General features: G+C 45.3%; 1 protein-coding gene across 4 annotated transcripts in view; it reads right to left on the bottom strand.

The window, feature by feature from the left end:
* DNAH9 (dynein axonemal heavy chain 9) overlaps window positions 1-12441 on the bottom strand; it is a 371124-nt gene that overhangs the window by 277662 nt on the left and 81021 nt on the right. For all 4 annotated transcript variants that reach the window (XR_016223981.1, XM_070061398.2, XM_089317689.1 and 1 more), the window contains exon 20: window positions 1179-2049. Coding sequence is in view for 3 of the 4 variants with exons in the window: in XM_070061398.2 (XP_069917499.2) it covers window positions 1179-2049 (871 nt within the window). In the remaining variant the exon portion in view is untranslated. The remainder of the gene's footprint in view (window positions 1-1178; window positions 2050-12441) is intronic.

Raw genomic sequence — 12441 nt, 5'->3', positions numbered from 1 at the left:
ATCACTGGCATTTGAGATAAACAAAATCTGGTTTATTCAATTTGGTTTATTTACAACTGCTATCAGGGAATTGTTTGCTGTTACTTATTGCAAATATACACCTTTTAATCTATGGTATCACTCGGAATCTGCCGTTGTGGGCTGAGCTGGAAAACTACAGCATTTTGATGGAGTGTGCTTTGAGTGCTGGACGACCTGTGACATTTTGGAAACAGACTAATTTGTAGGCAAAGAACTGGCTGTTCTGAAGGGGTACAGAGGAAGGCTGGAAAAAAAAGAGTTTTCAGATGAATTAGCTTCTACTGAGAGGGACTGGTTAACAGCACGTTAATTAGGACTGACTACAAGGGCCAATCAAACACAGGGAAGGTAATAAGCAGAGCACGTGTCTGAGGGACACCCTTTGTTCAGACTTTAGCTGAAACGTGGTAGTTAGTGAGCTGGCATGGGCCACAGGTTTACAGAATAGCTCGCTGCTCAGAAAGAACTTGAATTTGCCTGGAAATAAGACTCTCTTAGTCAATATCTTCATTTTAAAGATCTATGGAGCAGCCTGTGAAGAGCTTACCCTAAACAGCAAGGGCATTCTATCTCCTTTCTTGTGTATACTTTTTAAATTTTAAAAACAGTTCTCTTTGAGGCTGGCAGTATGGTGTAGTGGGCTAGGCCACCACCTGCAGTGCTGGCATCCCATATGCACGCCGGTTTGAGTCCTGGCTGCTCCTCTTCTGATCCAGCTCTCTGCTTCTGGCCTGGGAAAGCAGTGGAAGATGGCCCAAGCACTTGGGCCCCCGCACCCAAGTGGGAGACATGGAGGAAAGCTCCTGGCTTCAGATAAGCCCTGCTGCAGCCACTGTGGCCATCTGGGGAGTGAACCAGCAGATGGAAGATCTCTTTCTGTCTCTTCCTCTCTTTATCTATAACTGCCTCTCAAATAAATAAATCTTCTTTTAAAGAGAAGACCACAGTTCTCCTTTTTATTTTTTCCTGCTCATCTAAGGTATACATTTCACCTTCTCTCTTTTCCTCTGTCTGACTTTTGGTGGAAGGCAAGGTCAGTGTTTGGCGGAGGCACCCTTCTGTGAAGCTGAAGCAAAGCAGCAAGAGAGGAGAGTCTAGGCAGTGCAGGAGCTGGGTGAGCTTCCTTGACTTAGACAGAGAATAGGTATAGCAGGTACCTGGGGTAGCTGAGCCCGGATATCTTCAGAGCCGATAAATATACTTTCCAGGTGAGACCAGGTACGTTGCACCTCAAACCAGAGAGAGATGACAGCGTCAGCGGTGGACAGCTTCTTCTGCCAGCCCGACACCTCCTCCAGGAAGAAGGCAATGTACTTAGATGTCATCAGGTTCTGAAGTTGGACTTGGTTATCCTCTAGAACCTCAATGAGATCCTCATCAGACTGCAGCAGGGGGACGCTGGTCCGTGGGTGGGGCTCGTACTGGAATTCCATGCCAGCCCACGTGGTCTGCAGCTCCTGTAAGGTCTTCTCCATGCCCATCTCTTTCACAGCTTTGTCAACGATGTCCCGGACCTCATCTTCAAAGTGGTGCAACTGGAGCTGCAGGAGGTGTGCCAGGGTCGTGTCCTTGTCCATGGAGAAGCTCACGCCCGTGGCCTGCATCAGCTGCCTCCAGTGCCGCTCCCGGATGGCTGGATTCTGTAGCTCAGCCACTGCCCTCAGGGAGGTCAGGGTGTTCAACACGGTGCTCTCCAGGCCAGTGAATGCGTCCCAGGCCCTGACTTCCTTGTCGAGGTTCCGGATGTGCCGGGCAAACCTTTTGCACTCCATGTCCATGGCCTCCACGTTGATATCCTGCCACGTGGTGGTCTGCCAGGCATGGATGCTGGAGGTTACCATTCCAATGGTGTCCCAGAGCTCCTTCAGCTGACAGACCTCCTTCCGGCACTGCCTCAGCTGCTTGTAGTCGGGAACATTGACCTCAAACAGGCCAGCAGACTCAGAAATGGAGGCCATGATGGATTCCATCTCTTGGATCTCCATGTGCCTGGCATCCAGCATTTGATGAGGGTTGATGCTATCGAATCTGCAAGACACAACACATTCCCTCTGTTAAGTAAAGCACGTGGGGCCCAGTTCCTAGAACCACTGAGGTAATACCAGTTGGACTCCTTCAAGGCTTAGTGTTTTCAGAAAGAGCAGGGGCTTCCACCAAACATCTAATTCTGGGAAGAAACATGATCCAGAGGAAGGTGGGTGGGGTGAGCATTGGAGAGGCGATCTAGAGGAGCAACCTGTGTAGATCTTTTCTTCATATCTGAAGTGATAACAAAAATATCTCATCCTTCAGCTCCCCCAACTTTCCCACCCAGGTATGGAGGGGCACACACTCGTATCCAACCCCCCTTTAGACACTTCCCTTCTTTGCTGTTGGTTTCTGCAAGACCGCATAACACAAAAGAGCTTTGCCAAGTCCCTGTAGAAACTGGGGAGCCAGAAATCTTCATAATGAGAGAAAATTGCTACTACTTACAGAGTCCCTGCCAGGAAACAAGTGGTGGACAGGTGTCGAGTGAGAGCCAGCGCTTAGATGTCCAACTCTGACCCACTCTGGCATTGCTCCTTTTAGTGCAACGTCTCTCAGCCTTCGATGCCTGTTAGGGTCTTCCAAATGCTCTAAAAGATCCTCATGCTTGAGGCTGGCATTGTGGCACAGCTGGTTCAGCCACCATCTACAATGCCAGCAACCCATTTGGGTTCTAGTTCAAGTCCTGGCTGTTCTACTTCCAATGCAGTTCCCTGCTAATGTGCCTGAGAAAGCATCAAAAGATGGCCCAACTATTCAGCCTCCCTCTGCAACCATGTGGGAGATCTGAATGGAGTCACAGACTCCTACCTTTGACTTGGCCCAGCCCTGATTATTGTGGCCTTTCGGGGGAGTGAACCAGCAGATGGAAGATCTCTCTCTCTCCCTCTGTGTGTGTGTGTGTGTGTGTGTGTGTGTTCCTCTCTCTGTAATTTTGCCTTTCCAATAAATAAGTATTAAAAAAAAAAAAAAAAAAAAACAAGACTCCCATGCCCAGACTGCTCTCCAGATCAATTAAATCAGAGTCACTGCAGGTGGGATTCTGGTGACAGCATTTTTCAGACTCCCCCAGTGATTCTAGCGTGTCAGGGTGGTATCCTCGTCCACGGTGAAGCTCACACTGCTGGCCTGCATCAGCATCAAGCAATAGTGCTCTGAGTTGAAGAACCTCTGTTAGCCACCCTGAAGACAGAGTACAAAGTCTCTATCAAGAAGGGGTGGAGAACGTCCAGCCTGCAGGCCATATAAGGCCCACAACATCATTTGGCCCAGCCCTGCCCAAGGCAACTGCAGGCAAAGGTCAAATTTCAATAAATCTACAGCAGGCTAATTTTTGAGCTGATAATTTTGTATGGCCTGTGAATGTGTGTGTGTGTGTGTGTGTTTGTTTTGTTTTGTTTTGTTTTGTTTTGTTTTGCCAGGCAGAGTGGACAGCGAGAGAGAGAAAGACAGAGAGAAAGGTCTTCCTTCACCGTTGGTTCACCCTCCAATGGCCGCTGTGACCAGCGTGCTGCGGCCGGTGCACCACGCTGATCTGCAGGCAGGAGCCAGGTGCTTCTCCTGGTCTCCCATGAGGTGCAGGGCCCAAGCACTTGGGCCATCCTCCACTGCACTCTCTGGCCACAGCAGAGAGCTGGCCTGGAAGAGGGGCAACCGGGACAGAATCTGGTGCCCCGACCAGGACTAGAAACCGGGGTGCTGGAGCCGCAGGCAGAGGATTAGCCTATTGAGCCGCGGCAGGGCCCTGAATGTGGTTTTAAATATCCGAATGGCCCCTAGCAAGAAAAAAAAATATTCCCCCACTCCAGGTGAGTGGTTGCCTTCCTTTGCTTTGAGCCTCAAGCTGGGCTCCTCGTCTTCCCAAGTCCGTCCTCCAAGCTGTCCCTGATCGCCTCCCTTCTCTGAGATGATCTCTTCCACATCCTGGACCTGGGGCAACCTCTAGCTCTGCACTGACTCAAGCAGACACTTCGTCTAGCTTGCTGGTTTTTGTTCATGTTTCCTCATCCTCTTTCTCCAGTACTTAAGGCACACCTCCAACTAGAACAGGATCCCAATCCTGTGAGTGTCCGCACACCTTCCACTGTGACCCTGCAAAGCACACATTCCAAAGTTGTCTTTCTGCCATCCTAAGAACCCTATGTGCGAAAGAAGCCAGGCATGGTCACATAACATTTCTTTGGTTGGTAGCACTCATAAACCAAATGTTCAAGGAACCTCTCATTTTGCTTCATTAATTCTCCTTTTTCTCCCTCTGCATCCCCAGACTCTGGTTCTCCTGTTTCTGTGTGCTTGAAGGGCTAGCCCTTGGTACCAGCATGACCTCAGAGAGAAGAGTACTCTCCTTAAAATCAGACCAGGGCATCACAGGGCTCGTCATCAAGGGGAAAGTGGAGAGAAAACAAGTGATCAGAGAATGTACCATTTCCTCCTATTTATTGCATGAAGGCACTTCAAAAAGTTTGTGGGAGGGGCCAGCGCTATGGCATAGTAGGCTAGGCATAACGCCTGTGGTGTCAGCATCCCTTAGAGGTGCCGATTTGAGTCCCAGCTGCTTCTCTTCTGATGCAGCTCTCTGCACTGGCCTGGGAAGACAGTGGAAGATGGTCCAAGTGCTTGGGCCTCTGCATCCGCATAGGAGATCTAGAAGAAGCTCCTGGCTCCTGGCTTTGGATGGGCCCAGCTCTGGCTGTTGCAGCCATTTGGGGAGTAAACCAGTGGATGGAAGATCTTTCTGCCTCTTCCTCTCTATCTGTAACTCTGCCTTTCAAAATAAATAAATCTTTAAAAAAAAAAAAGTTTGTGGGAAATGGAAGTAAAAGAGTTTACTTTAGTGCAACAATTTTTGAAATCTTTCAATGTAAACAGTTGTTCAAAAAGTTCATGAAAATGTGTATTATGGAAGAAAAAAACCCTATGTAATTTTTTTGCTCCAAAACAATCTTACTTTTTCATTCCCCCTTTCCATGAACTTTTTGAAGCACCCTCTTTTGTGTGTGTTTCTAGTTGTGGGTGCACATGTGTGTGTGCATGTGGGTTGGTGGGCCACAGAGAGGAGGGGGGAAAGAAGGATCATGAGTCAAAACTTCTTTTCTTGAACTGCCCCCTTTCTCACTTGTCTTTAGAAAATTTGACGTGACAGATGGATTTAATCCTAATTAAAGTAATTTACCTGAACTGCTTACCACTTATGCCTCATTACAATGCAACACACTAACAGTTATGCATACCATTAAATTAGTGTCAGATTAACTTTGATGCTTGTTATGTCTGATTCCTTCTTGTTCCATTCAAATCATTTTTGACTCATGGGCTTTTGTTGCAGATTTGTGTGTCTTTTTATTTTTTTATTTTTAATTTTTTAAAGGTGAACAAATTTCATGTAGTTCATATAATAGATTTAGGAGGATAGTGATACTTCCCACTCTACCCTCTCTCCAGCCCATGCTCCCACCCTCCCTCCTTCTTCCTTTTAATTTTTACAATATTTATTTGAAAGGTAGAGTTACAGAGAGAGAGGGACACAGAGAAAAAGAGAGACAGATTTTCCATGTGCTGGTTCACTCCCCAAATGGCTGCAATGGTTAAGGCTGGGCCAGGCCCAAGCCAGGAGCCTGGCATTCTATCCTGGCCTCCCACCTGGGTGGTAGGAACCCAAGCACTTGGACTATCCTCTATTGCATTTCCAGGCACATGGGCAGGGATGTTGGTCGGAGGCAGAGCAGCCAGGACTAAAACCAGCACTCATATTGGGTGTGGCATTGCAGGTGGTGGTTTGACCCAGTGCACCACAATGCCAGCGCTGTAGATTTGGTCTCAAGAGAATGCCTGAACATCACATGCCTGTCTGTGCTATTTCTTGGACCCGAGGTATTTCAGAACAGAATGAGGGGTTGGAGTTTAAGAGTTACAGAAGACTCTGCCTGTGTAAGCAAGGAACACTCTCCTCTATGAGTAATGATTTTAAAATGGACTAGAAAGAAAGAAATGTACCATCCTCCTGACCAGTGACCCGGCACAGATCACCAAACATGAGTGATTTTCTGTCCTTCATTTTCACAGACTGAGTGTTGGTGTGTGCAGGTTCTATATATTTAATCTTGTCTAGACTGAACCTAGAGAATATTTAGCCTTGCGGAGTTCATGTAAGATCTATAAAGTTCAGATGAATTCTGTTTAATTTATGAATGGAGTATGACTCAGAAGTAACTTATTAGGTAAGATGTGAGCAATTTACAGGATTTGAGTCCACAGAAGGTAATAAATGCTTGCTCACCATTCTCCCCTCAGTGCACGTGAACATCCTTAAATCAATGCTGGATCCTCAAATATTTGTAAGAAGTAAAATATTTGTCAAACCTAGTCCAAATACAATCCACCTCATGGCATAATTTTTATGTATAGTTTAAATTCGTGGACAGTCATTTTCTGTCAATGAGCACACATTAAAACTAATTTGGCCCAAGTTGTGGAAGCAACCTCTAGACATAAAGACAGGTAGCCCTCTTAACATTTTAAGTCTCTAGTGCAAATTGTCAGAATACTCATAGACCTGATTCATGCGCCTAATAAACTTGAAGCCATTCTCCAAATCTTGGGGGAATGATATGGTATAAGAACAAGGAAGTAATAGGAGGCAAGAGGGTGGGCCAAGTCTGTGAAATTGCAACAATAATGCAAAGAATTTTTTCATCGAAAAGAGAAACGTCTGGAAAGTCTGGATAAATAAAAGTATGATGGGAGTCAGCATTGTGGCTTAGCATCTGGTATGGCCACTTGTTTGAGACCTAGCCGCTCTATATTTGATCCAGCTCCCTGCTAATGCACCTGGGAAGCAGCAGAAGATGGCCCAAGTGCTTGGGCCCCTGCCACCTATATGCAAGACCTTGATGGAGTTCTAGGTTCCTGATTTCAGCCTGCCCAACCCTAGCTGTTGTGGCCATTTGAGGAGTGAACCAGCAAACGAAAGATCTCTGTCTCTGTCTCTCTCACCTTCTCTCTCTAACTCTGCCTTTCAAATAACGAAAAAGAAAATGTTTAAAAAAAAAAAAAGACTACGATGAAGAGAAATGGAAGTACCATGCTGGTGTGTGAGAGATCTTGGAAAAAGTATTGATTCAGGCTTGATTCAGACATGAGTCTAGAGAGAGGAGAATAAATTACTTCAGTTGCTCCTGGGAAGCTAGACATTGGTTACTGTCAACCTCAGTGCCACATCTGCATATACAATGAGTGATAGCACACCTCTGTATGACACCCACATATGTCACAAAACACAAGGTGCCCAACTCTGAACGCGTGATCCCAATCCTTCAGATTCCAGGCCCACCCATCTCAGTGGGCAGTGGAACCACCATCCACCTACTTGTCCAAGCCAGAAGATGGGCGATTATCCTAAACCCACTGTCCTCTCCATCTCCCATATTCCATCAGTTCTGCTGAATTTGTCTCTTAAATCTCTCCCAAATCCATTTTTCACTCTTTCTTTGCCACTGCTTCAATTTGAATCCTACCACCTCTCATCTGAGCTGTGTGAGCACCCAGTCTTGAGGCTGTCTTGCTCCATTTTGCTTTCCACAGTCACTAGAGAGTGGGGTTTATATTTCAGATGGTTCAACTTGTGATTTTTTTTTTTTTTACTTTAGGTTTGAAAGGAAGGCATACTATGCAGAAACTTTGAGTTTGGCTCTTTTCCTATGCTAGAAATCTGTAGTCCGATCCTTTCTTGTGGTGCTGGCAGAGGCAGAGAGCACAGCCACCAGTCAGGCCTGCAGTCAGGAGAGGAACAACCCACAGTCTACACTGTGGTGGGTTGCTAAGCCAGGACGTTCGATCACTTAGGTGTAGCAAACACATTTTTTACTCAGTGTTTTCAACTTCAGTGGGTTTGTTGGGACATAAGTTGAGGACCATCTGTAAGCTGGTCTCATGATTTCACTTCTCAGTGGCTCAATACTAGGTCACTTGCACCTCTCTTTTCTCATCTCCCACTCCCTGCTTTCCAGACCCACACACCTGCTGCTTTTCTGCATGCTTCTCACACTGTCCCCCTTTGTGCCTCTGTATGTGCTGCTTTCTTGCACAGGAAATATTCCTTTCTCTACTTCGTTTCTCCCCCAGAATGGATCTTACTTGTCACTGGCTCAAGCATAATTTTTGCTGGGGCTGTGTGAAGTGCCTCCTTAGTGGGGTTCAAGATAGCATTCAGTGTACAGGCCTCATTATCATTTCTGAAACTGTCTCTCAAGCTTTCAGTTCTTGTGGTCTGGGGATACATATCATCTCAAAATCTCAGCACCTAGGTCATGTTTTGCTAACTTCACGCTGAGACCACACTCTCATCTGTACTTTGGAAGCCTACATCATGTGAATGAGTCAGATTAACTGGAAGAACAAGGTCAAGATGAGTGAATGACATGTCTTAGGATATTGATATGCTCCTTGGAGACATAATGACTAACATTTCTCTTTTCTCCAGGTGTTAAAGAGATAACTGGCAGTGTGCAAGCAGGACAAAGCCTTTCTGTCCTCATTTACCCTGCACTGGGCTATTTCAGAAGCCTCGTTTTCTCTAGCGGTCATGTAGGACAGCACCTGATGGGAAAGTTCTTCAAGAAGGGGCTGCTAGCCATTTGTAGAATCTTGGTTACCAGCTTGAGAATATCGAGGGTCTCCACTGGGCTGCAACTCATGGGGATAGATATTGTTATGCTAGCAACCTCTCAGTCTTGTGGGTAAGAAGATTGCATATTCTGGTACCATGCCTCAAGGTCAGAAAGACTGCTCAAGGGCAGAAAGACCAAAGAAGAGAAGGCAGCCAGAAGCATGGAGCATTTTTTTCACTCAAGGAGGAGAAACATTTGCTAGTTTTAGGAGATGTGGAAATTTCTTTGAATCTGGGTATGATGATATAGCCAATTACTGTGAAGTGTGAGCATATACCTAGGAGTATGCTGATATAATTTGGAATCAAGAACCAAAAGAGGGATGTGATTAGCTAGCCTAGCAGTTAAAATACACACATCCCATATTTGCATCCCTGAGTTCAATTCCTGGCCTCAGCTCCTGACTCCAGTTTCCTGCCAATGCAACTTTGGGAGGCAGTAGGTTATATCACCCACATGTGAAGCCTGAATTGAGTTCCTGGCTCCTGGCTCAGGTCTTGACCCAGCTTCGGCCATTGTGGGCCTTTGGAGAGTGAACCAGTCAATGGGAGATTTCTCTGTCTCTCTGCTTAAATAAATATATAGCAATTAAGAAACAAGAACTAAAGGAGGAAGTAAAATTTGGCCTGAGCATAAAGCAGGAACTTCAACTCGAGCAACCAGACTTCACACAGTCCTTGTTGAACTGCAAGGCCCTAAAGACACATTCATTTTCTTTTTCCTACTCAAAGACAACAATATTAGAAGCTGAGCTTAACCTGTGTAACACAATCAGGAGCAGAAACTTGCATTCGCAGAGGAGCGTATCAGCGTATGCAATTTAGAAATTCATAGATGATTTAAAAGGGAAGGAATTGGAATTAAAGTCATTTGTCACACACAGCACCTAGAAATTGTAAACAAGCACATACACCAAACTAAGCAACAAAACAAAACACATGGGTTGACACCCGCTAAGATTCCCTTCTGCAAGAAATCTACAATTCTGCTCTAGTCCTGACAGTTTTCTTGACAAGAAGAGAAATACATCAAAATTGCAGTAACATTTGGTTTCCCACACTGCTGTGAGCAGTTCTTTTGAAAGCACTCTCTTCTGAAGATTCATCTGCATGTCAAATCAGCAGATGTGGGTTCGGAAAACCCAGCTAAGAGTAGCAGTATCCTCACAGCCAGCGATACAAGTGCTAAGAAAGAAAAACGAATGCAGCTATCAAACAAAAATAAAACTAAAGTTAAAAAAAAAAAAGAGAGAAAGAAACCCAACAGCTGATCAGCATCCACACAGTATAACAATGGAAGCACACCAGGTCTCTAATACACAAAAGCACACCAGCATTCTTTCCGTTCAAGCAGTCTCCGAGGTCTCTTTGGGAAGATATTTTTTCAGGCATCTTCTTTTGAAATTTTCTTGAGAGACAGTTGATGCCAAGATATTCGTGTTCCAGGAAATGGAAATGCTAATTATGCTAATTGCCTGATTTGATCAGGTGGTACCGTTCGCCTGTGTGGAAATGTTGTATTGTGGCCCATTAATGATGTGCAAGTATTATGTGTTCATCAAAATTTAAAGAAAATTAAATTATAAAGCAAATTAAAATTTCAAAACAGAAGAGGAAAAGATATCAGCATCATTTGTATGCTTTGCTGCTTTTGGCGTGTTTGTTGCTAACGCTGAATAGTGGCACCTAAGGTTGAGAAGCCACCTCCCTCACCAGCTTTGGTTCTGCATGATCGGTGTTCAGTTTCACAAATTCAATTGTATATGCAAAGGGCAGTCCAAAGAATAAGCCTCAGCCTGAGAAAGAATAGTCTCCAAGGGAGTCGCACACATGTTTTGAGCAATAGATACCTCTTTGGAACAAGGGCCCGGCCCCTGTGGCAATCATTCTGAAGGGATATAGACTCATGTGGAATTGTATGCACTGGCAGGATTGCTTAAAAGGAAGCAATTACTTCTCTTTAGGGCGGCAGTTCTCCAACTTAGCTACACATTGAAATCATCTGGGGAGCTCTATAAACGCATGGGTCTCACCTCCAGAGGGTGTAGGACAGTTAGTCTGCAGAACAGACCGGACACCGGGAGTTTTTTAAAGCTCCCTAAGGTGAGTCTAACATGCAGCCAAAATAGCAGGACTCTGTTCTAGAATCGCATGTCCTGTGTAATCTACCTTATGAGTAGTTTACACACTGTCTTCCCCTGCCTCGTAATATACTTGCTTTGTTCTCTCTGGCTCTGAATAATACTTAGGAAGTTGCGACTGCTTAATAAGTGGTTGAAGAATGAATGATAAGAATGGCCACTGAGAAGTAGAGAAGAGGGAAGGGATGGGAAGAGATTGGCTAAAGGGCACAAAGTCACAGCTCAGATAGGAGGAAGAAGCTCAGGTGTACTATTACCCAGAAGGGTGAGTGAGTACAGCCAACAGTACTGTACTGTACAATTCCAAATGGCTAGAAAAGAGGATTTTGAATTTTCTCATCAAAAAGACTGACAGCTGTTTGAGATGACAGATAACCTAAACCTCCTGAGTGAGTCATTGTGCAAGGTAAATTTGGACTAAAATATCACACTGTGCCCCATAAATATGAACAATTACTATCTTTCAATTAATGAAAAATTTTAAAGAGATTAGACCTTCATGGTGTGCCAAGTTTGCTTGGAACAGAGGAGCTTCACGGACATGAGAATTTCAGTGCTAAAATCAGCATGGCCAGGGGAAAACCAGGAGGGTTGGTAAACATACTTCCAGGCATAATGCTAACCTCTTTCAAGAATGATCTCTTTGGAGCTGGCACTGTGGCTGCCACCTGCAGTGCCAGCACCCCAAATGGGCACCGGTTCAAGTTCCAGCTGCTCCACTTCTGATCCAGCTCTCTGCTATGGCCTGGGAAAGAAGTAGGAGATAGCCCAAGTCCTTGGGCCCCTGTATCCCATGGGAGACCCAGAAGAAGCTCCTGGCTCCTGGCTTCAGATCAACACAGCTCTGGCCGTTGCGGCCAATTGGGGAGTGAAACAGCCGATAAAAGACCTCTCTCTCTTTCTGTTTCTCTCTCTCTCTCTCTCTCTTTCTGTAACTCTGACTTACAAGTAAATAAATAAATCTTTTAAAAAAAGTTAGGGACCGGCACTGTGGCACAGCGGGTTGGGACCTTGGCCTGAAGCCCTGGCATCCCATGTGGGTGTTGGTTCTGGTCCCGGCTGCTCCTCTTCTAATCCAACTCTCTGCTATGGCCTGGGATGGCAGTGGAGGATGGCCCGGGTCCTTGGGCCCCTGAGCCCGCAAGGGAGACCCAGAGGAGGCTCCTGGCTTTGGATTGGCACAGCTCCAGCTGTTGCAGCCATCTGGGGAGTGGGCCAGCAGATGGAGGACCTCTCTCTCTGTCTCTGCCTCTCTCTGTAACTCTGTCTTTCAAGTAAATAAAATAAATCTTTAAAAAAAGTTTAAAAAAATAATTCATAGATCTTAAAAAAACCATGCATAGTTTTTTTCATAATACACATTTTCCATGAACTTTTTGGAGACTTCTCATAGTTCCTTCCCAATAAAATTGTGATTTTTAAAAATCTGGTTTGTTGCTTCCATATTTCTGCTGGTTAAGTAACCTTTAAAATTAAAAGGTTCCTCTCTCCTTATATATGGCATTCTCCAGTTTGGAAGTTTACAAGTCTGTCTACACAAGATCAAAGAAGAGACCCAGCAAGAAATTCCATGCAGGGGACCAGAAC

This window comes from Oryctolagus cuniculus, chromosome 17 (assembly GCF_051225735.1).
Source record: "Oryctolagus cuniculus isolate XC-2025 breed Fujian yellow rabbit chromosome 17, ASM5122573v1, whole genome shotgun sequence".
NCBI classification, from domain to species: Eukaryota; Metazoa; Chordata; class Mammalia; order Lagomorpha; family Leporidae; genus Oryctolagus; species Oryctolagus cuniculus.
Note: the sequence above shows the minus strand (reverse complement) of the source record. Positions and strands in the feature narration are given on the sequence as shown.